Here is a 24,302-nt window from a genome sequence, read left to right on the forward strand (position 1 = left end):
TCATTTCTCAAGCGAAAAAAAGTTAGGAAATCAAGGGATAATGATGATGTGAACAAGCTGTGTAATAAAAATAATGTGGTTTTGTTTTCTAACAAACAAGTTTTGCATATTTAAGTGTTAGGAATTCCTACCGTGTATTCATTCCTGGTTGTCAAAATGGTATTAGTAATTTCAACAAATTAAAAAATAAAAGTTTTTCGCATTTTTTTTCATCATTTATCTCTGTTTTAATGATGCAATCAATGTTTTGAAAGCTATTGTAAAACTACTGATTTTGTGTTCTAGTTTTTATATCCATGTTGATTATCTTGCAACTCTGAATTTCCGTTTATACAGTTTACTATGACTTGTAGCTGTTAATTATTGTATTTTTATGATATTAAGTTATTTTATTTCCAATTTAGATGCAATTTATGCTATTGTTTAGCCGACAAGGCAAATTGCGGCTTCAAAAGTGGTATGTAGCTCATCCAGATAAACTGAAGAAAAAAATAACTAGAGAACTTGTCACAACAATCCTTGCCCGCAAGCCAAAGATGTGTTCTTTCCTTGAATGGAAAGAATTAAAAGTTGTTTACAAGAGGTAAAGAAATTTTAACTTACAGTTTGCTTGTAAATAATAGTTAAAATTCAGAATTTAGTCTCTATATCTTCTAAAAAATCATGTATATAAAATATACCGCCTATTAAAAAAAAAGTCTGAGTGAGGATTTTAGGACGGTTTTCAGTCTTTGTTGCAGATAAAAATAATAACAGTATCAGGTTTTCCCTTACTTCATTTTAGACTGCATTTTTAATAGTTTCTCTATATTAAGGTTTCTTTTATATGACAGATGAAACTGTATCTATGATTTCTTGAACATATTAAAAAATTAATATTTATAGCGATTGTGTAAATTAGTTCATATAATAGGAAAATTATGTATGCTAAATTATATTATGAGAGATGATGATTCATCATTATTTTGTTTAATTGCTGCTTAAGAAAGAATTCCTTCAAAAACAGGTAAATTTAAATGAAAGAAAGTCAAAAATTTCATAATGCATAGTAGGATGTAAATTAATAATACCAAAATATGGCATTTATGATGTATAGATCCTAATTGTCTAGAACTTTAGAGTTTAAATGGCCCAAAGTTCTGTTCAAATAATTTCTCACAGTTTCATTTTCACTCGTGTGAGTTCAGAAAGTAAGCATAATGAGCCATTGTTGAATACATCTCATACTGTTTTAATTGTCACTAATGATATCATATATAGTATCCTATGTATTAAATAATAAAAACAGTATTAAAGAATAAATATCTTAAAATTAGGCAAAAGAACAACATTGTATTTGGCATAGATTTTAACTAAAACTATAGATTTCAAGCATAAATAAGTACAGATCCCTCTTCATCAGGAATAAAAAAGTTCTGCAAAGGGTGAAGCAAAAACACTGTTGCAACCTGGCTAGTTTTCATATGGACAAGCAGGTTTATTTTTTTTATTCATGGTCCAGACTATTTATTTATCCAGTTTTTGTAGAAATTGTGAAATTATTATGAAATAAAACAAATTTCCAAAAGGATTTTATTTTAATGGAGCCCACCAAAATGTAACCTAAGGCCAGGAGTGACAAAAAAGTTTAATTTTAAATTTCTATCCTGCAAATATTTTAAAGTGAATATGACAGTTTCAGTTTATGAGTTTTTAGTTTCTGTTTTAATTATTCATTTTAAGCAAACAAGTTTTAAATATCTGTATATTATTAGCCCAAAGTTGCATTAGCTCAGAAGCGCTATTAACACATTGACCGCCAACCTGTTCAGGCCACGCTCACCACTTAAAAGTGCTGGTATTGTAGGGCAGCAATTCTTATCGCAGTAGAAGATAGTTTACATTCGGAGCGTGATTCCTATAAGCATTCATTCAACACAAAGTCTGTTTTGTAAATAGTTACATTCTATAGAAAGATATTACGAAGCAGAAAATTAGCATTACTGAAGTCCGGAAAGAATTTGCGCTATCCCTTACAAGTTGTGAAGAAGAAGATATTCCATCGAACAGAAATGCAAGAATATCTAAAAAACGACAGCATAAACTCCAAAGAAAACTGGGAAAAGCCTCTGAAGTATGGAAATATCGTAAATTATGTTATGATAAAAATGCAACTGAAGCTGGCAGAGTAATGGCCAGAAAAAAACACTAAGACAGTTGTCACAATTTGTAATAGCTGTAATGGAGAATCGTTTTTATGCTTACTGTGTTTCAATAAAATCCATTAGTCCTGTAATGAATCGAAATTAAGTAAATTTTAAATAATTTTTCTGTAATTCCATAAAACAGGGTAAATTGTATAGTTATATATCATGTTACACACTGTCAGCCAGCAGCGGTCGACGTGGCCTAAACAGAAAATCTAGTGTCAGCCACAGATGGCTGACGAGGCCTAAACGGAAAGTCTAGTGTCAGCCACAGATGGCTGACGCGGCCTAAACGGAAAGTCTAGTGTCAGTCACAGATGGCTGACGAGGCCTAAACGGAAAGTCTAGCGTCAAGTCACAGATGGCTGACGCTGCCTAAATGGAAAGTCTAGTGTCAGTCACAGATGGCTGACGTGGTCTAAACGGAAAGTCTAGCGTCAGCCACAGATGGGTGATGCTTGATTGCATTAAAACAGCTCCGTTCTGCCTCTCTACGGATGGAAGCAATAATACCAATTCAAAACTGTATCCAATTGTTGTTTCTTTTCTTCAGAAATTGAGTGCAGTTTACTTTCTGTCCCCACTTTAGAAGGACATTTGACAGGCTTTAATATAGCACAGCTAATTATTAAAATTTAAAAGAAAATGCAGTCCCTCTCAATAATTGCTTAGCACTTGGTGCCGATAATGCACCAGTAATGGTAGGCTTGATGACTGGTGTTGCAGGCATTTTAAGAAAGGCAAATTCAGATTTGCAGATTATGAGGTGCACCTGTCACCTCTTAAATTTAGCAGCTGAAAAAAGGGCAGCTTCTTTACCATTAAATGTGGATGAACACATTGTTGATATTTATTATTATCTTGAAAGGAGTTCTAAAAGAAAGGAAAAATTGAAACAGTTCCAACAGCTGCATAATACTGAAATGAGAAAAATTTTGAAACATGTGTGTACACGCTGGTTGTCTTTAAAGAAATGCTTATCTAGAATCCTCGATCAATGGAACCCACTTCTTGCATTTTTTAAAGAAGAAGTAAATGCTTTGAGAGTTAAGATAAAAGGCTCTATTGAAAGTTATAAGTACCTAAAGTAAATGAAGATGTAGTTACTACTTCCGTTGTTAAAAATGGGTTTGAGAAAAATAAAGTAATTTCTGCATCAATCAGCAATTCAACTGGCAGTTCTCAAAATAATACTGCAAAATATAAGCGTAAAGCTGATACAAATTTCTCTCAAAATAAAAAAAAAAATTGCTCAACACACGAAACATTTTCCGATTACTGTAAGTTTATCTTGTGAAGAACGAATATTTATGTTTTTTCTTCGGACCTTAACAAAGCTTTTTGCTTTTTTTTACAATTCATTTTGCCAGCATTCGATGTTCTGAACACAATTCTACAAAGCAGAATTCCATTAATTCATGTTTTGCAATCAATGATTTATGATCTGTTTAAAGACATTTTATCAAAGTTTGTAAAACCAGTCTGTGTTTTGTCTTGTAATTCTATATATGATGTGATTTATGGTGAAACAGAAAATCGGAAGAAAGATGAAGATTTGGTAATAGGAGCTGCAACTACAAAAGTAGTGGAAGAACTTTCAGAAGAAAACAAAAGTAAGTTTTATCTTCATGTTAGAAGTTACTTCTGTCGAGTATGTGATTACACACTACATAAATTTCTAGTCAACGATGAAGTGATTTTGCATGCTAAAGTTGCTGATATTTCTGCTCTAGCAAATGCATCTTTTTCTGATATAAGGTACTTTTTGAACAGATTTCCTGTGTTACTTCGTTTAGTCATGAAAGATGATGATATTGATGTTGCTACTGATATACTTCAGTCACAGTTTTGCAGTTTACAATTAGAAAACTTGGATGAAGTTATAAAATCAGCTAGGATTGACACCCAGTGGAGGTTAATTGGAAAATTGAAAGGTGCTGATGGAATTTTAAAATATAGTGAACTCTCTAGAATTATGTTGGCCATCTTGACAGTTCCCCATAGTAATGCAGAGTGTGAGAGGATTTTCAGTGTTGTTGCGAAAATGAGAACTAAATTTAGATCTAATATTAGTGATGACACATTAGAAAAACTTTTATTAGCGAAAGCAGGCTTACGTGGCAATTGCTATGAACAAAATTATGAAATTTCTTTCTTAACGAGAGCAAAATCTGCCACTGTCCATAACATTTGTATGAAAACTGATTAAAGTGCCCTTTTTTTATTTATTTATTTATTTATTTATTTTTTTTTTTAAACGATGAAAGTAATGAAAATGTTTTTAATGTCTAAGGTATTTTTGTTTTGCTTGCATTTAAGACTTAGTAACTATTTAAAGTTAATTCATTATTAAAAACTATATTTTTATCATTTAAAAAGTCTTTTTAACATTGTGAAAAATCTCCTGATTTTTGAGTGTCATAGGTTGGCAAGTATGTTATTTACTTTATCATAAACTTACATTCATTAAGATGGCATGGTTAATCTTTGGATTATGGTAACTTGGAGATTTTTTGGCAACCAACCCTGCTACAGCAACCTGCTAGTTTTTTTCTGGACGCCATTTTGTTTTCACGAAGTAAAGGCTTTTTTTTTTTTTTCAACAATCTGCTAGCCGAATTACGCTTATCCTCAAACTTTTATGGAACAAAAGTGCTTAATCATGACAAAGATTAGGGGCGAAATTGGGAGAAAGTGCAGAATCGCCCACTGCTTGCCGCGTTTTTAAGAATTGCACATACACGGTATCATCCATGTATACGTCGACCTATTTTCACCTAAAAAAACATCCCAGAATTGCACAAAAATGGCATTACGCACACTCTTGACTTTATCCATGTACACTGCTAAAGTCCTAGCTAGTAACCTTTATCGCCTTACCAAAATATCGCCAAACTACCTGTTACCATATTCCAAAGATTAGCCGATGGCATTTATGTATTAAAAAAAAAACTAAGAAAGCAAAATACCTTTAATTATACACTAATATAAAGTCACAAAAAATCTCATGATCAAATAAATCTGGTAATATACTCGGGGGGGGGGTTAATATCAATATTGGACAGTTGTTAATTATTTTATATGTCACATGTGATGATTGTATTACATAATATATTATGTTACATGTATAACCTTCTAATGTTTTTTTTTCTCACTATAAATAAAACAAAAAAAGTATTTCTTTTATTTACTTTAACATCCTAATTTTAAAACTAGTGTGTCATGACAAATCTGAGCAAAATGAAAATTAATGTAGTGCCATCTGTCCAAGGTAATAGTAAAGAAACATGAAAAATTAAGATATTAGAATATTAAAAGCATTAGGAAGGACCAGAATTAATATCATTAACTAACCAAGATAAAGTTTTTTGAATGTTAAAAGCTTCACCAACTGAAGAAGCTTTACAGATGTTTTTCATAAACCCCAAGTCAAAATTGTGATTAAATTTCCAGCTATGATTAGGTATCAGAGATTTGTTTAAGATACAAATACATTCCGATTGAATTTTGAATTTGTTCATAATACTATTCTATGCATTCAGTGTACATTTTGAATTTGTGTGTTTAGCATATCAATTGACAGCATACTGGAAAGTGTAAGCATTTTACCTATCATAATTAAAATTATTGCCATAATATAAGAACAATATCAATACTAAAAAGTGAATTGAATTTACTTAAAATCCAACCACTGAAAGAACTTAGTTTTTGAGATTTAAAATCAAAATGAACCAGTTTATTCTAAGGATATGTGGATAAGAGGAAATTGTTAAATTATGCAGCACATAGTTGGAGTTGTTATAATATGGTCATATTTTGCGTAGTGTTAATGCATTGATAAGTACTGCTATTGAATTAAAACCTAACGAAAAATGAGATATTACAACTCGTATTATTTAAATGTTTCTAATATGATCAATAAATAACTAGACTATGTCACAAACCATCACCAAACAGCCAGCAGTCTGTAGCATCTTCCCTTTTTCTTGATAAATCAAAAACTGTTAACAGTATTTGAGAAAAGGATAGAATAAATATAATAAAAGATACAATAATAAATGTATGGTTTTACTGGGTGAAAGACCCATGGTTAGAACTGTTAGTATATGGTGCTGGTTTGTGATATTAATTGGCAGTTTATTGATAATCTCAAGGTTATGGGGTAAAAGTTATTTATCGGATGCAAATTGGTGATTTTAGTGACTTATTTAAAGATTGCCAAACTATCTACATCTATGGTAAAGTAAACAGACATTATCGAAGAAAGCAAAATTTAGTGATAAATATAACCCTTTACTAAGCAATTATTAATTGTGCTTTCTTTAACAGCATCCATTATGGCATAAAGATCATTTATAGCTGTCAGCAGAGTAATGTTGAGTTTTCACCATAATCTAAAGAAATGAGAATTACTGTAAGAGTCTCTTATGATAATTTGCTTTAAGATTCTGGATGTTTCCTTGATCCGTCGCAATTGTTTTTGACTGCAATTATTCAACCTGTATGAAACTCAGTTCTGGAAGGTCATTGTAATAGGTTGTGCTATCTGCTAATAAGATAATTTGATACTTTTCCCTCAAAAAATGCTTATCTATTCCTTTTAACCAATTACTGAAGATGTCTCATGTCATTCATGCTTTTATATGGGATACATAATCAACTGGCAGTGTTCGAATTCCTTTAAAACACAGTGGATTCTTGGACTTTCCAATCACTAATAATTTAAGCTTTTCACTTGCATCCATATTAACAGTCTAAAACTGAAATTCATTGTTTACTGCTTTTGCCTCCGCAAACATCTCTTTTAAAATGTGGTGTCTTGTTTGGCAAGAGGTTATAAAAAAAATGCAGTTTCGTCTGCATTAAAAATATCTTTCAGCAGGTAAGTAAAGAAAAGCCCTGACAGTTTTCTACCAAAAGTGTGCATGCGTCTTTGTTTACATCAGAGCTTTGGCCACATACAATTTGATAAAAAGTATCGTGCCTTGACTTAAACTCAGATAGCTAGCTATCCATCAGTGCATTTAAAAATCTTCAGTACCCATTCGATTTGCCAATTCATGAGCCTTCGCCTGTGATAGGAGTCTATTTATTGGAAAATTTCGAGTTCTAGCCTACTGGATCCATAGCAGTAGAGCTTTTTCTAGATTTTCTTGGAACACATTTCTCATCCGTTTCCTTGCTCTAGCAAATTTAGATTTTTCCCATAAATCTGAAATTGATTCCTTGTTTTTTCAAATAAGTTCACAAGGTATTTTTTTAATTCAATAGTGAACTGCCAACTTTATTAATTACAACTTCATTAACAACATACATTAGCCATTCTTTATTTTCTTTAAAATTTCTACTTTTTTCTTCAAAGGTAAAGTTTTGTACTTTCCGCATATAGGCATCTTGAATTTTCACACGTCACACTACACTCTGAAGGAAAAAAACTAGAGCACATTAACTTGTCTGCACTGCAGGAATAACTAACACGGACCTCTAAAATTTATAGTAAAGAATTTTTTTGAAATTCTGAGAAATTTGATTGCGAATAAGCAAATGATTCTTCTGTACCCCAACCCATCATAAAGGGTTCAAAATGAACCCAAGGAAACAGGTTAGGCCAGGGAGCTTTGTCCATTAAGCATTGATAAGATATGGACAGTAGCCACTAATGCTAGCTGAAATGCAATAGTCTAGAGATACAGACATGTGCCGCTATACACAGGAAAGAAATGCAGATAATTTTGACACATAAAATAATAAATATGGCATATATTTTTCCATTAAATAAGGAAAAAGAAGTTTTTTTTTTTTTTTTTTTTTTTTGTCAAATTTCTAGTTTGAAATTAACCAAAGTGATAAAATTTAGTTCAAATTAATTAAGATACTTTTAAAATTAATTCCATTACAAGTTTTGAGGTCCTTTTTAATTAGTTCGAATAAACTGAATTCAAATTAATAAGCAACCACTGTGTAATTTAATAGGGATTATTTAAATGAAAAATTATCTTCTAGGAAATGTGAAGTAAAATTTAGATAGTAAATTTAAAACTGGAGATTCCATATAAAGATGCTGACATTTCAAGAGGCTGCATATCTTGCTTAATTTTGTTTGACTTTTCAAGATCCCAACTTTTCTATGAAATCAACAATGATTCTCTTGTTTTTATTGTTTGAAATTTTTTATTAATTAATCAATCATTTTAATTACCAACTTTAGTTTAATTAATTGAAATTCTAAGTTTTTATTTCGACAATAGTACACATTTACTACCTGAATTTTACTTCACATTTCCTAGGCGATAATTTTTCATTTATATATTCTTTTAAATTAAATTTTTAATCCTTGCAGCGATAGGATTTTACTTTTTAAGCCCTTTTAAAATAAATTTTGAAATTCATTAATTTAAAGTCTTTCTCCTTGTATTTCTTGACAAAACTAATAACTTTAATTTGGCATTGATCTTTTTAATTCCTCATTTTAATTTGGCTGTGTCCCCTTTCTATCTGAAATGTTGAAATTGTTTGTAATAACTTTCTGTACTGCATCTTCCAAAATTAATCCCTTTCGTACTTGCTAATATAATCCTCATGTAATCCAGTTACTGATCAAAATTTCAACAAAGAACCAACTCTGTAAAAATCATTGCTACTAATTGCCTTTTTTCTCACTTTGTTTGTTGCTGCTAACATACATTGCTTGGTTCTACTGTTTATTGTTCATTGTCTGAAGATGTAAGCTTTACAGAATTGTGAGGTGCATATTGTGTCCATAATCATGATATGTGAACCTGTTTGTGCTTATCAAGGCTTTCTTTATTACAAAATGAAACTTTTTTTAATCTACTATGGTGCCTCTGAAAGCTTTTCTTCTCCATTATATCATCTTATGTATCTATGCACCTATCGTCTAATCCTCAAGTTATTTACAGAATTATTACACCCCATGCCTATATATTACATATATATATTGCATTTGATTTAATGATAAGTAATTGTTATTCTGTATTGCCCATGGTATTACATAGATTTTATGTCTTCATTCAGTACATATTTAATCTAAAGATCAACTTTATTTTATCCCATATTTTTAGATGATATGAGCAACACAATAATTTTGGAAAATTTTTTTAGGTATGCAAGCTTGTATTTTTGTTGTGCTGTTGAGCAATGTGATAATGAGCTTCTTACTTTGGAAATCATCCATCGATATGTGGAACTCCTTGATAAGTATTTTGGAAGTGTAAGTTTCAAGCTTGTTCAGTTACTTCTGCTATTTATCAAAACAATACAGATTTATTTATAGTTATATGTTTTATTTTATAACAGTGATGCCAAATTAAAATGCTAAATACTGGTAATGAAAATTCATAAAGAAAGTTTGTTTGATTTCGGCAAAACATTTGTGTATGGCGTCAGTAGTAGGCATCTTAATGGACATCGGCAGCATATACCAGCTTCGGCAAGTCATCTCCAAATGGTTTCCCTCTATACCACTGGATGCCTAAAAGTGGTAAATGGCATCGAATAGGTGCTAGCGATGTTGTTGGTGCAGACATGGCTGCTTTAATGATTGTGCAATTATCATTCTCATTTGTGTTCCTGGGAAGCCCTGACCTTCTGCGATGGTAGCCTATCCATTCTGTGATTCATTGTCCCCAGCACCAAGAAACTACCATATCGCTCCTACTGAGGTCATGGCCAATATGCCCATTCAACGAACCTGCTTCTCTGAGACCTACTATACACCCCTTCTCAAAGTCCGACATTTGTTCATACTGCTGCTGTGTCTCGGAGGCATCACTAGTCACAGTGCCATCCATCCAAGACAACAGATTCGTTTGCATAGCTCTGTAGCACAAGCAATCATGCTTTTAAACTCTCCCAGCTGTGCATCTCATGTGCACATAGCGTGCTTACCCTTGTCTCATTTGTTTGCGTTGAAATTTAACTCATTTGCATGTCTCTTACTAGATTACATTCCTGCCTAGTTTCCTGATTGCAGCTCGATTTCTTTTGGGTGTATACAGTGGCTCCCAAAAGTGTTCGTACACTTATAATTTTCATTGAAATAGTGCTGTATCCGTTAATTAAAAGTAAACTTTCTGAATGAGATTTTAATAATAAGATCTATAATTTATTCATAAAAAATAACATGAAATATTTTTTAAATATAGCGAAACTTTATTTTAAAGAAATTAATAGTAAAAAAATGGCAAACATTTTATCTCACAAAAGTCTTCGTACACTGAAATATTTTTGGATAAAATCAAAATTAGAATTATTGTTTGCCGCTTTTTTTAATTTTTGCATTATGGTGGCATTTAAAAAATTGTTTGCTTTAATTTTTTATTGTTTATTTCATAATATTCTATTTATTATTGAAAAATGGGTCGCTGTCATAAAGAAATTAGTAAAAGCATTCGAAAGTTGATAATTTTTTACCATAGTAGTGGTAAATCAATTCGAAATATCGCTAAATTAGTTCATTTATCCCATTCTACAGTGCAGTATGTCATAAAACGCTTTAAAGAAGAAAATCGGATTGAAAACAAGGAAAGAAAAGGTCGATCGAGAAAGTTAACTAAATGTGATGAGATATTTATTATTAGAAAATTTGTGAAAAATTGAGTGCTGTGCTTAATTTATTGAGTGCTTAATTTCTGCAGAATTAAATGCAAAGTTTTCTACTTCAATTTCACCTGAAACTGTTCGACGAGTTCTCAGAGAAGCTGTATTGCATGAGCGTTCTGCCTGTAAAAAAATTTTTTGTTAGTGAGAAAAACAGAAAGCTTAGGCTTTCATTCGCTAAATCAATGATAAATACACCCGAAATGTACTGGAATAATGTCCTATTTGCTGACGAAAGCAGATTTAACATTTTGGGCTCCGATGGTCGAATAACTGCATGGAGAAGAAAAAATGAAGAATTTCATTCTAAGAACTTAGTTGGAACAGTTGAGCATGGCGGTGAAGGTGTTCTTGTATGGGGGTGCATGGAGCATCAGGACTAAGTAATTTAGTATTTATTGATGGCATAATGAATCTATCTCTTTATTTAAATATTTTAAGAGACAATTTAAAATTATCAGCCCAAAATTTGGGTATTGGAAACAACTTTATTTTTAATCATGATAACGATATTAAGCATACGGCTCTCAACGTTCACCTGTGGTGTCTCTATAAATTTCCACAGGTTTTGAAAACACCCCCTCAGTTGCCAGATTTAAATCCCATAGAAAACATTTGGAAAGAACTGGGGGTTAGAGTACGAAAACACAACATCAAAATGAAAAGTGAACTCAAAACAGTCGTGATGGGGAGAATGGATGAACATTGATGCAGAAATTATCAAAAAAACTAGTAAAATCTATTCCCAGACGCTTAAAAGCTGTTGTGGATGCTAAAGGATATCCTACTAAATATTAATTTAATGAAAAATGAAAATATTTACTAATATGTCAAGTTTTTTTTTTTTTTTTTTTTTTTTTTTTTTAAGAGTGTATGAAGACTTTTGTGAGATGAAATGTTTGCCATTTTTTGATTATTAATTTCTTAGAAATGAAGTTTTGCTATATTTAAAATATATTTCATATAATTTTGTTATGAATAGATTATAGATATTTTTATTAAAATCTCATTCAGAAAGTTTACTTTTAATTAATGGATGGAGCCCTATTTCAATGAAAATCATAAGTGTATGAACATTTTGGGGAGCCACTGTATATATTTTTATGCCAAAGTGTATTTGGTGATTCATGACTAAGAATTTCAAAATAAGGGTAGTGAATCAATAAAATTTAAAAAAAAGCAAGAAACAATTGTAATAAAACTCTTATTTTCATCAAGAAATCCTTATGTAAATTTTTTGCACTATTCTTCCCATGTTCACAGCATTCTGTTATCGCCTAAAAGAACGTTAGAAAATTGCACAAATTTTGATCCTTTAAAATTCAATCACTTAAGAAGTAAGACTTCATGATATGCGAATTATTGTAGTTTATTATTTTATTCTGCTGGGTAAAATTCAATATTTTTGAAGAAATGCAACATTTTCTTTTTTATCAGCCAGAAAATTCCCAGTATGATTGTGTGCAAGGAAAAGAAATGCAAAAGCAGACACTAATCAGAAAAATGACCATTGAATTTGAAGGTGGGAATCTGCATTTGGTCTACTGTGTGTACACAAATGCATAGATTGCTGCTTAAATACATTTTTATGAAATGTCATGGGTTGTATATTTTGATGATGAAGTGCATTGTCTCATAAATGCAGATCGGAGAGCTGCAGATAATCAGAAAGAACCCTATATTTTTATGTTTTTTGCTAACCATTTTCTGTTACTTAGAAAATCATTGTCAAAAGCTGGAGCTATAGACGGGGATATCTCTCTTTTTGGTATCTGTGAAGTTTAAGAAGATAATAAGTTATAAGGTATTTCTCCTGCCTTCGTGGTGTAGTGGTCAGCACGCTCGGCGCATATTCGAGAGGTCCGTGGTTCGATTCTCGGCGAGGGCATTGCTCATTTTTCATGTCTCCTGCTTCAAACTTTGAAACTCCTGCTTCTAATGTCTCTACAAAGTTATTATAATTCACTTTCTCACTGAAAGCAGCTGCAATACTGATACTTTCTTTCCCCTTTTCATTTTTGTTATAAAATTCCCAGAATTGTCTATAAATTCCAAAGACAAACTTTGGTATAATTTAAATTTCAAGATGAATCCTTTAAGTTGTAATAATTGTTCCCTTCTTGACTTATTTCCTCTTTTTAAAATGTTACATCAAAGGAAAGAAAGACCTGATTTGAAATTTTGTGCGTCTTGCAAAACTGGTAATTAAAATTCCAAATAATATTTCACGATACTTTCATATGTATCTTAGGTCTTTATGCAGCTGAAACGAAAATGCTTTGCTTATGAAATTGAATGTAAATCAGATTATCAAAAATCATCCTATGTGTAATTGCTCGTAAGAAAAATAGTATTAATTCTTTAGCATTTTCCAGAACGCAAAATTAAAAAATAACAACTAATACTAGCTAGCTGACTACAACTAATTTTTCCATATTTTATTAACCTATTTCAGGTATGTGAATTGGATATAATTTTTAATTTTGAGAAAGCCTATTTTATACTTGACGAATTATTACTTGGTGGTGAAGTTCAAGAAACCAGTAAGAAAAATGTCCTAAAGGCTATAGCAGCTCAAGATCTTCTTCAAGAAGTAAGTTTCCTCTTTGTTTTATTTTGCTTTTTTTTAATGAAGTTCATTTATATGTATGAATTTACTTTGATAGTTTTCCATCTTTGATCTTAGTTTTTTTTTTCTTGAATGTGTAAAATGTAGTATAATCTTTTGCAATTATAAGCTTAATGAATTAAATGAAGAATTTTGTTTAAATAATATTTTCTGATTATCTGTATTCGTAATTTCAACATTTTCTAGAATTACGATGATTTTTGCTCATTTTCAAATATACTTGTGTTAATACTTTACATGTATACTACACATGTGGCAGTGCTATGCATGTGTCTCAGTACATATGGGATCATTTTTTTTTAACTAGTACAGTATTCACTTGCTATAAAAATATAAACATGGCCATATTAAATTTTTTTCTTCACAAAATTTCTTGTTTCTTATAAAATGTTTTCTAATTAATAAATTATAAACTGAACAGTATCTTTGTAAAAATAACCAAATAAATGTTTTTCACCAATTCACAGTGTTGCTAGTTAGTTGGCAACTTTTTACGTCAGTGCAAATAATCAAAAAATGGCAATTAAATATAATTTGTAATGGAATAGAGCAAGAATTTATTGATATTCAGTATTTAATATGAAAAAACAATATTGAATAAAAATGTAGCATAATGAGTTTATGAACTAGTCTAATTACCTAATCACATCCAAAAATCAAATTTCAAAATAATTTGAGTCTCCAGTTTGGCTGGTGAAAATGGAACAAAATATTTGTGGGCAGGTGTGCTTACCTTCCTATTTATCTTTTTTCATAATAACAGTTATTGTGAAAAGAACTATTAGCTGATAAATAAATAAATATTGATATTTCAAAAACAGTTTGCTATTTGTACTGTAAATAATACAGAGCATGCATGAAAATGTTGCACTCATATATGTCATTTTTATGTTTTAAAATTATCTCTGTATTATTTCCAATATTATCTTAAATAAAACAATTTAGGTTAAATAAAAGAATTAAAATAATATGATTGTATGAGAGTTGAATAAAATAATTAAATGAATCATCTTAGCTTTTTAAAATAAAATATGGACATGTTTATTAATAGAGGTTTTTGTGTGTGTGTGTGTGTGTGTGTGAAAAACAGTATATGAAGTGGGATGTATTTAACATTATTGCAATCTCTAATCTTATTATAATCTTCTCATTGTTAATAAATCTTACTGTGATCTGTTTTGAGTTTTGCATGATGATGGCATTCTATAGAGTTGACTCTTAAAATACCAGATCAAGTCTATATAACTTACTTGAGAACAAATCTATTAATGGAAAATTTTCCGTAATTTTTTAATGATTTAATTTGGTTTGAAGTCTGGCTGTAAGGAATGACATGAAATAATAAGTCTTAACCAAATGTTTCCTGTGTTCGCTTGTTAAAATTTCTTCCCAAACATCTGGTTAATGTGCAGGGTATTTCTGAAAAACTGTAATATTATTGTTTATTTGGCAATTTAGGAAAAGTAAAATCCAAATAGAATGATTCTCAGTGGAATGCTTTATTTAGGAAATATGCAGCATTTGAAGCCCTGAGGTGTCATGTCTAGCTGGGCAAATGGAAAGCTACCGTGATTTATTCGTGGTGGTGTTCTCTTTGTCTGCAGATCACCAAAATAGAAACCCCATTATGAAAAAAAATAAATGAAAAACAAAAAATTATGTGTTATCCCATCAGTTATAAAACTGTTGCCAAGCTGCATGCATGATTTAGCTCCAGTTTTGGATAAGAATTGATATAACAGCATACTTATAATGTCTGCACTTTTGTTATGAATAAGGATATAAATTAACTGTTATTGCTGTATTTTTTCCTTGTATTTAAAAAAAAAAAATTATTAAAATTTGGGACCTGCCATTTAGAACCAACCATCTACAGAATAGCAAGTAGTAGATTGTTTTCAAAGTTATTGAATCCTGTCATCAAAAAAAGAAAAGTTGTATTAATGAACATGAGGTGGTACTTTATTATTTTTAAACTGATAAACAGTGGCAATGCTAACATTAAAAAAAAAGAAATTGTGCAGCGGTAATATCCATTTAAAAAGGAACATGGTTTAAGTGCTGTAAAATCAAATTTGTGACTGCATTCGGTTCATTTACAGCTGGTTTAGAAAAAAAAAAAGTGGGTCAAATGCTGGTTGTTAATTAGATAAAAAGCGAAAGTTCCTTCAGAAATTCCTATATAAGTACCTTCTTCTTTTATGGGGTCATATGAAATCATTTGTACATGAGAAATTGTGACGTATAACAGAGAAACTTATTGTGTTCACTTAACGAGCCTTTAACAGCATTCAGACAGTATCAAGCATCACTGAATTTGTTGGAAATCTTTAATTCAATGACACAATGCCATTTAGTCTAATTGTTTGTCATCAGTTGGCAATTTGAGCTGTGTCAGATATATCATGTATTCCAGTGTGCAAGATCCATCGATAAATTGTCTTCCTCGCTTTGTAAATAAAGTAATAAATATTACGTTTTTTTTTTTTTTTTTTTTTTTTTCTGACACCAGTTGTTACGTTATTTTCTTCCTTCACGTTCATATGGGGTTTTTGTGGATTTGGAGTGAATAACAATGACACTTTATGAAGTATTCAAACACACTTTATATACCAATATTAATCAGAACAGCTCCAAAACACTTTCACAGTCGTCGGAGATCTACTATAAACATGCTGGAACAATCAGCGACACAGACTTCACACTGTTAGGCAATAACAGTGGAGACAGCTTCACTGCAAAGCACCAGAGTACAGCTCCCGACTGCTCGGTCGTTCTCAGAACTCCACGTACTCTCAAGACTCTCCATGCTACAACTTGCGATGCATTGGACAACACACAGAGCACGGCTCCTGACTCTTTGGTTCAGTCGTTCCCGGAGCTTAACACACTCTCTCAACGATGGACTAACTGTGATACACTAAGAGACTTTTCGATGCACTTGACAACCCATTCAGCACTCACTGCCCGGCTGTTAACTCAATCGACTTCGCACGGACTGACTAACTCGAGACACTATCTCGCCCTCACAAGGCACACTAACTGACTGCGGACCTAGCAGGGTTTATATAGCTTTCGGCTTGTGTTCGAGAACATTCTGGGCTAAACCGGTAAGAATTAGTCCCAGAAGGTTCTCCATCTGTCCGTGGCATATCGCCAATTTTGTCAACAAATGTGACAACCGTGCCTTCCCTTGCCATTTTATGGCAACCTTAAACCTGCTTTGCGAGGAAGCTAGATCACCGCGCCTGTACATTTCGTAACAATATTATAATAACCATAATGTACTGCATTTTTCATTGTGCATAGAAAAGATTCTTTTGTGATCTGTTTAACCCCTTAATTGCCGGGGAAAATGTACAAGATTCACTTCCCAGTGCCACGGTTTTTCAGGCACGTGTAGTTATGCAATGTATTAGGGGGGAAATAAGTGTAAGTTTTGCTTTCGAAAAACTGTTTACTCTCACAAAATAAAGAATAAAAGAAAAAAAAAATTAATGTACAAAATCTAATGTTTTGAGTAAAAGTATAATAAAAAGATGGAAGTATAATAAAAGTGATGTTTTTATAATAAAAAAGATTGCTAAAATGGAGTTTCAATCAATTCATTTTTAGACCAGTAAAGTGTAATATCAGGTTTCAGTGAGATACCTTGTGAAATCAGTATGCCTAAAAAAACACATATTTCTTCTGAACTGGTTGAATGCCACGATTTTGTTCTTGAATTTTCGTTTGCAAGGTGTTGGTTCATATACTCGTCTACAAAATGGTTAGTTTCAGTAACAATATGAAGCCCAACCAGTTCATCAAAAGATAAATGGGTTATAAACATCCGTTATATCTTTCTTTATTCCTGGAACTTACTACAAAAAGTAAATGAAAACAGAGGACAGAGAATAAAAAAAATACATTTTACTCAAACACCAACCAATACCGCAGTCATTACTTTTATGGCAAACATCCTCCTCTCCAATTCCCACCCTTTGAAATAGTATCCTCCTTTGCATACTTTGTCAAGGTCATCATGGTGTTGCATTCCAAAGCTTTGCGAATAATTTTACAGGTAGCAGCACAAAGCAAATGATAGGAAGGGCATATATATATATGCCGTGGCAGTTAACGCATCGGCTGAGCAAGGCGTATATATACGCCTGCAGCAGTTAAGGGGTTAATATGCATACATCATTATTTAACTTTGTACTCTCAGGAGCTCTGTTTGCCAACCATGTAGCCACACATTTGTGCCTCAGACACAGGTATTGACAGATAGAAATGCATTTTCTAGATGCCATTACTTTACTTATTTGCTTCCGTTTCCCGTGTGCCTGTGTAGCTTACCACATACTGTACTGTAGACATTTCATACATTTAAATGCAATGTATATCTGTACATATGTTCATACTGGAAGGCTGGTATATTGTTTCATACTGGAAATTTGAAACTGCATCATCATTGCTGTTCATTCATTCATCTGATGGTAAGTGACATCACAGGATTTTGAAGTCTGCCAAATGAGGCTGTGTATCAAAAATATTGAAATGCCATTTTGTTTCTTTTAAAGTGCAATATAGGCTAAATAATATTACTGTGTTTTTTAGGGGGGTACCCTGTAATAGTATCACACTTTCTTGGGAGGAAGTACCCTGTAATAGTATCACACGTTTGCTGTGTTTTTTCGGGGGACACACTGTAATGATATGACTGTTTTATCTGTATCTGCCACTGTTGTTGTTGACATTGAATTTCGTTCAAGTCATTTTCTTTTCGTAGAAAGCAAAAGTATAGAGAACAGTCCTGACAACTATCTGCTTTAGAATATTTCACTTTTTCTAATTTTTTGCGTTACTATCATTACGGATTAACTGCAAATATAATAATGTATTTTCAAATTTCTTTTGAAATACAACTAATCTAAAATCAGCACTAAAGCATATATAAATGAAAAAATATATATAAAATTAAATTCTTTCCCTTTCTTGTTTAACTTATAAGGATGAAGCTGTTGAAGGTGCTCTCAAGGAATTTGGATTAGTCTAATTTCTCAAGGCAAAGATCTAATGTGGTTTAATATTTAAGACACAATTGTAATGTATTTCTGTGAAAAATTCATGTTGTTTTAGTGCCAATTTTCTTTTTTGTTTCTTATTTGTCATGTGGAAATGTACTAAACAAATACAATCTCAAATTATTAGCAAACATCACATACTGTTTATTTCATGTATACAAAGAAGTTTACCAGTTTCCAATTTAATGGAAGATGTTTAATGTTTTATAGTTGTATATTTTTATTTTTTTGTATTTTTTAGATTTTACATGTATTACTGTTATAGAATTTATATACATTTTTTTATTATGCTGTGTAATACCTAAAAGTATATTATGTATGTTTGTTAAAACAAACAAGATCAAATATTTCAGTTAGTCATGTATTACTTTATATCATTACATTTTACTCATGTTTTACATGATGTAGTTAATTAAATGCAATATTAAAAATCTCTGTTAACATATAAACTGCTATAACTTAGACCATTTGAAACTTTGTTATCTAAAAAATAAATTATGATAATTATTCATTTTATGTTTAATCAGATGGAATTCATGAATTTCATAAATTTACTTTTGTAACTGTGTACTGCTTGCATGTTGAAAACTTTTCACTTCAGATTTGCAAATTATTGTCACTAATTTTGTAACTTGGCTATTTTATGCAATTTTTAAAAAGCTGAGAAAGCTTTTAAAAAGTAACCAAAAATCTTTACAGAGAGGAAAAATACAGTGTCATGCAGAAAAAATAACTATATTTGAAGGAAGCAACAAAATTTGTCAGACTGCTTTTTACTGTAACTGTTTATCACTGCAGAATGAAATTCATTTCGTTGAGCTAGTATTTAAAGGGTTAAGAGGCAGCTATAAATGAAAAGTTAATTTTTTTTTTTTTTTTTTTTTTTTTCTTTTCGGTGTATATGCATTGCATAAAAACCATATTCTAAATTATGTTTAAAAAATCTTTCATAGACTAACTGGCTTAGTAATGGTAAAATGGAAACACTTGAAATCTAGTCTAGAATTTATTTCCCAGATGCAGAATAATTTGGTTAGATGGTTACTTTATAGCAACCTGTAGGGGATCGAAACTTGAAAAATGTTAATGCTTTTCAGCTTACGTTTTAGGATAAGAATGCAAATGCATATAACACATGGTATAATTTAACATTAGAACAAACACATCACAGGATATGGGAAAAGAAGTAGTGAATATTGCCACATCACAGTATAAAATCATAACTGCTTTGAAATATTACAAATTCAGAGGGCTTCTTGTCACATGACTTCAAAAGGACTCCAAATTGGCAAATTTGATTTAAAGTCTGATGCATAGTGGTCAACATTTCTTCTCGATTTAACAGGCGTGGGGATAAAAGTGCGAGAGGACACCTATTTTTTTTCTGCATGTAATATACAGTCATCTTTCTTTATAATAAACAAAGCACCTTTTGTTAAATGGCCAAGAGTATTTATTATCAATGTAAATTTGATTGCATTAAAACCTGAAATCAATATCTAGCATATTTTACGATATGGATTTCATTGTTTCATTCACACATTTTTTATTTACAAGAATATGGAAGTTTTATTCTTTGACTTTAAAAAAAAATGCTAATATGTCCAACAACAGTAAAATTGCAATAGTTGTTTTCAGGGTTAAAAGTAATTTTCCATTTGAATACATCAAGTTTTGAAATCATTTAATCTGCTGTGATCTCTTCTGAAAAGCCTTTTTGCTTGTCATCAGATAAGTAAATTATGGAATTCATAGTTAATGTAAAACTTTTCTATTTCTTTCAATTTTATGTTTTATATATTTCTAAATTTTTGAGAAAAAATTTTAATTTGTGAGTTTTTTTCATTTTTAAAACAATAAAGTTGTGATAAATGTTTTTTCATAGTTTTACTTAGTCAAATGCAGTGATTCGCTCCTTTCTCTTTCATTCATGTGTTTCTAGTATTTGTAACTGTGTAATGCAACATGTAATTTTAAATAATTAAACTCCATTGTGTGTTAGATGTTTCTGTTAGTCACTATAAGGGGCACAATTTTTAATTTATTGTAATTATTTTGGTTTTCATAAATTAAGAAACAGTCACAGAATCATAAGAATTCAACATAAATATATTGAAGGTTTTCTGCAAAGTTGAAATAAAATTTGTTTTTAGTGAAAATACGTATATGCTGCAACATACCTTATAATTCCAAACCACATTTTACATGAATATTTGTATAATTTTAAAAAAAAATTAAAGCATGAAAATGAAGTACGTAATTTGCTAAAGATCATAATATTCCCTCTTAGTACTTTGCTATACTTGATGAAAGTCATTTCTTCAAAATTCCATAAGGTTTTTGCAACAGCAATATATCTCATGCTCAGTTGTATTTAAGTTATTAAAAAAGTCAGTTCATATGGAAAGGATTTTTTCTGAGATTTTAGTTCACCTGCCTAGGAAAATGAAGATCATTTTCTAGAAATAAATCTATGGCTTCTACATAATAATCAACATGTGGTGCAGAATTTGATGTTATATTTTTCAATATCCTTTCTTTACCTTGACACACAGATAAATTCCTAATAAAATGTCCATCCAAAACAGTGATATTGTATCTAATCTAAATATCTTCTTCATAGCTAATAAGAAGAATGATAGTGTGTGTTCATTCTCTTCAAATCACAGTGCATCACAAATTGTTGTGTGAAACAAATTGGGATATTCTGCACACAACAGAGTTCCACTGCTCATGTATGACTGCTGTGGAGCTTTGCCCATTTTAAAATGGTTGTTCTGCTATTTTGTACTCTGAAAATGACTAAAATTTAATTATGAAATCTTCACAGTGGAACAGTCAATTCTGGTAAATATGCAGCACCATATAAAAATATTTATGAAAAGAAAAATAAAGTAAAAAATCGAAACAGGTAAAAAAAATCATGTTTTAATATACACAAAGATTTTTACAAGCAACATACCTGATGCTGTATAAAAGTCAATAATGCCAACTTTTTTACAGAAGAAAAAACATGTATAGATGATCTTTTTGTCAGCTGTTTAATATGGCATGTGGTGATTTCAAATATGTAAGGCAGTTATACATCTATAAGGCATTGAATTAATGAGGTTTTGATGAGGTTCACTAGGTTTGGAGTTCCAGATAATTTTACAACTGAAAATTGTGATCTAGCAGCAGCATGTCTGCCTAATACATCACAAGCATATTCTATTGAATTCAAATCAGGGGAATAAGCTAGCCACTTCATATACTTGATCAGATTTTAGCAAGGTTGAGGTACCTATCTTCATTTGTTAGCCTAATAACTGAAGATATTGTTTATCTACTTTGCTGTCCAGGATCTTCCTTTATTTTTTCCTTGTATTTTTGAGAAGCTGTTTGAAAATTCAAAAATTTATTTCAAAGTCTGTATGATGGAATTGCTCTTTTACTTGAGTTATTTCCTCCTAATCTTGAAAGGCCTTTTATTAACTAGTATTTCTTCATATGTATTCACATATAATATTTTACAATCATAATTACGATTTTAAAATTATTTTCTCAAATATTTACTCTTTTGCATAAGATAAGCTAAGATTAAATACAGTTTTACATAATATACACAATTTTGAAATTTCCAGTTTTTAATTTTTTCCTTAATTTATGGAAACCAATTTATTGAAAGAGTTATATTTTCTTAAACTGAAATTTGCTATGTTCTTTGGATAAAAAAGGGATTAAGAATTGAATATGTATTTGATCTTGCTACCACTTCTTTTTTTTTATGTCTGTATTATCAAGTACCTGGGGTGGTCTCATTAGATTTGAACCCTTTTATCCCTGAGGTGTCTAAAATCTAGCATGTACTATTTGCCATTCATGTATTGCAAAATGCACACTCAGCTCTGTAAATTTAAAGGGTTAAGAACAGCTCCAATGAAGAATTTTGTTAATTCTGCAATATAAAAAAAATGCCTCTTTTGGCCTCCTCCACATAGGAATAGATATCAAATTATTAATATTGAATGCACATGATTTCATAGTGCAGAATGAATCTCATTGTGCCTGGACACATATTTGCACAAAAACATATTTTTTAGAACCTGTATGCAAGTTCATTGTGCTTGACACATGCACAATAACATATTTTTTAGAACTTGTATGCAAGTTCATAGTGCTTAAAGGGTAAAAAAATTTCATTTACCAGTATATTTTCATTACTCGTATTGTTCTAAATAAATGTATAGAATATTATTTTGTGTTATCAGATAATGTTTATTATACATGTATATATTTCTTTTGAGTAACAAGTATACTTCATTTATCTGTAAATCAAGTTTTTAGCAAAAATTGTTCTCATTTTCTGTTTCATATTATTTCATGAATTACTGGTGCTCTCGATTGCCTTCAAAACCAAAGAAAATGAAGTACTGCTAATGAAGCTTCCATATTTAATTACATGGATAATGTATTGCATGAATGAATGTTAGAATCTATATGATATCACCATCTGTTGATGCTTTCATGATTTGTCAATCACAATCTTATTCAAAATGAATTGCTGATAGATGTGATTGATCTTAGAAGCAAATGAAAATATAGTCATGACAAAAACTGCCTTTTTTCTTAATTTTCTTATTTGGAGAACAAAGTGTAATTATTAAGCAACTTCATTATTCAAATTTTCTCCCATTGGTAGTCAAAAAAATAAAAATTCCTAGGGAAAAAAAATTTTGTTTTAGTGTAACGACAAAACTTTTCACTTTAAGCTGTAAAAGTTTTAACACCTACATGAATTCATGCATATTTAATATTAAATTTGAATAACGAACTATTTCATTATTTTTATCATTTCACTAATAACATTCAAGAAAATATGTACGAGTTTGATAGTATTAAAAATTTACTCTTCCATTTCAAACTGTCAATACAGGTGCTAGGTTTGCTAATTGTATTTTTAATCTTCATTAAATATTCTCTCATGAATTTGTGATATGTTTTTCCCTGATGTGATTAACATATTTTAAAGTTTTATGAATATGTATTAGACTTTCAAAAATCATCTTGTAGTCTTCCCTTAGCAAGTATGTGTTGTCCTAGTTCAACTGTGACAAAATTGCGGTATAAATATGTTGTGATATTTCATGGGAAACTTCTCCTCCTGCTGTCCTTTTATTCTACAAATTGTGCTAGTCATTTCATATATTTTAAATAAAATTTTTGAAGCATGAACTTGTGAATGTATTTTGCTTTTTTTATACATGGAAATGTGTATTTAAAATATGTGTATTACTATCTAAATGCATTAAACAGATTCTCAAAACAGTCTTTGCCAAGTCAATATCCGAACTTTTATTTCTATTTTATTTTATTTTATTTATTTATTTATTTATTTATTTTTTTTTTTTTTTACCTATCTTAACAATGTGCTAATATTAGTGGTAAATTTACACTTATATAGGAGGAGACACCACAAGGATTTTTTGAAGACCATGGTCTTGGATAAGTTGATGAAGTTCTGTGAAATTAACAAAGAAATTCTGGAAGAAATTCTTACAAGAATGGGGGAAAAACTTCCTATGTAACAGTGATGTGTTCTCTAGGTATGCCAAGCAGCCCTATCTACTTGTTAATAGCTTACTTCAAATTTCTGCACTTCACAAAATTTGGAAGTCTGAATTAGAATTATTATGCAAGGAATAAAAATATTTGATATTTAAATGGAAATATTTATTGTAAATTGTTTGACTTCAGAGCATTTTAATAAAATTTGTTTAAATTGATTGTGTCTCAGTTTCATGTAAGGATTAAAAAAAAAAA

General features: G+C 30.6%; 1 protein-coding gene across 2 annotated transcripts; it reads left to right on the forward strand.

The window, feature by feature from the left end:
* The first annotated feature begins 2 nt into the window (after positions 1 to 2).
* On the forward strand, positions 3 to 24,265 carry AP-1sigma (AP-1 complex subunit sigma-2). Of its 2 annotated transcripts, none has more exons than XM_085822727.1 (5): positions 3 to 159; positions 405 to 583; positions 9,309 to 9,417; positions 13,261 to 13,398; positions 18,428 to 23,810. In XM_085822727.1, exons 1-5 carry the CDS (start codon positions 157 to 159, stop codon positions 18,470 to 18,472), a joined length of 474 nt encoding a protein of 157 aa, XP_085678853.1. In that variant the 5' UTR covers positions 3 to 156; the 3' UTR covers positions 18,473 to 23,810. The 2 variants fall into 2 exon arrangements, with proteins under 2 accessions (XP_085678853.1, XP_085678852.1); XM_085822726.1 differs by lacking the exon at positions 18,428 to 23,810 and adding an exon at positions 23,944 to 24,265 and having other exon boundaries at positions 4 to 159.
* The last annotated feature ends 37 nt before the right edge of the window (positions 24,266 to 24,302 follow it).

The sequence above is a fragment of the Stegodyphus dumicola genome, chromosome 8, assembly GCF_044657685.1.
Source record: "Stegodyphus dumicola isolate Sdum_Otavi_A_Nest chromosome 8, ASM4465768v1".
NCBI classification, from domain to species: domain Eukaryota; kingdom Metazoa; phylum Arthropoda; class Arachnida; order Araneae; family Eresidae; genus Stegodyphus; species Stegodyphus dumicola.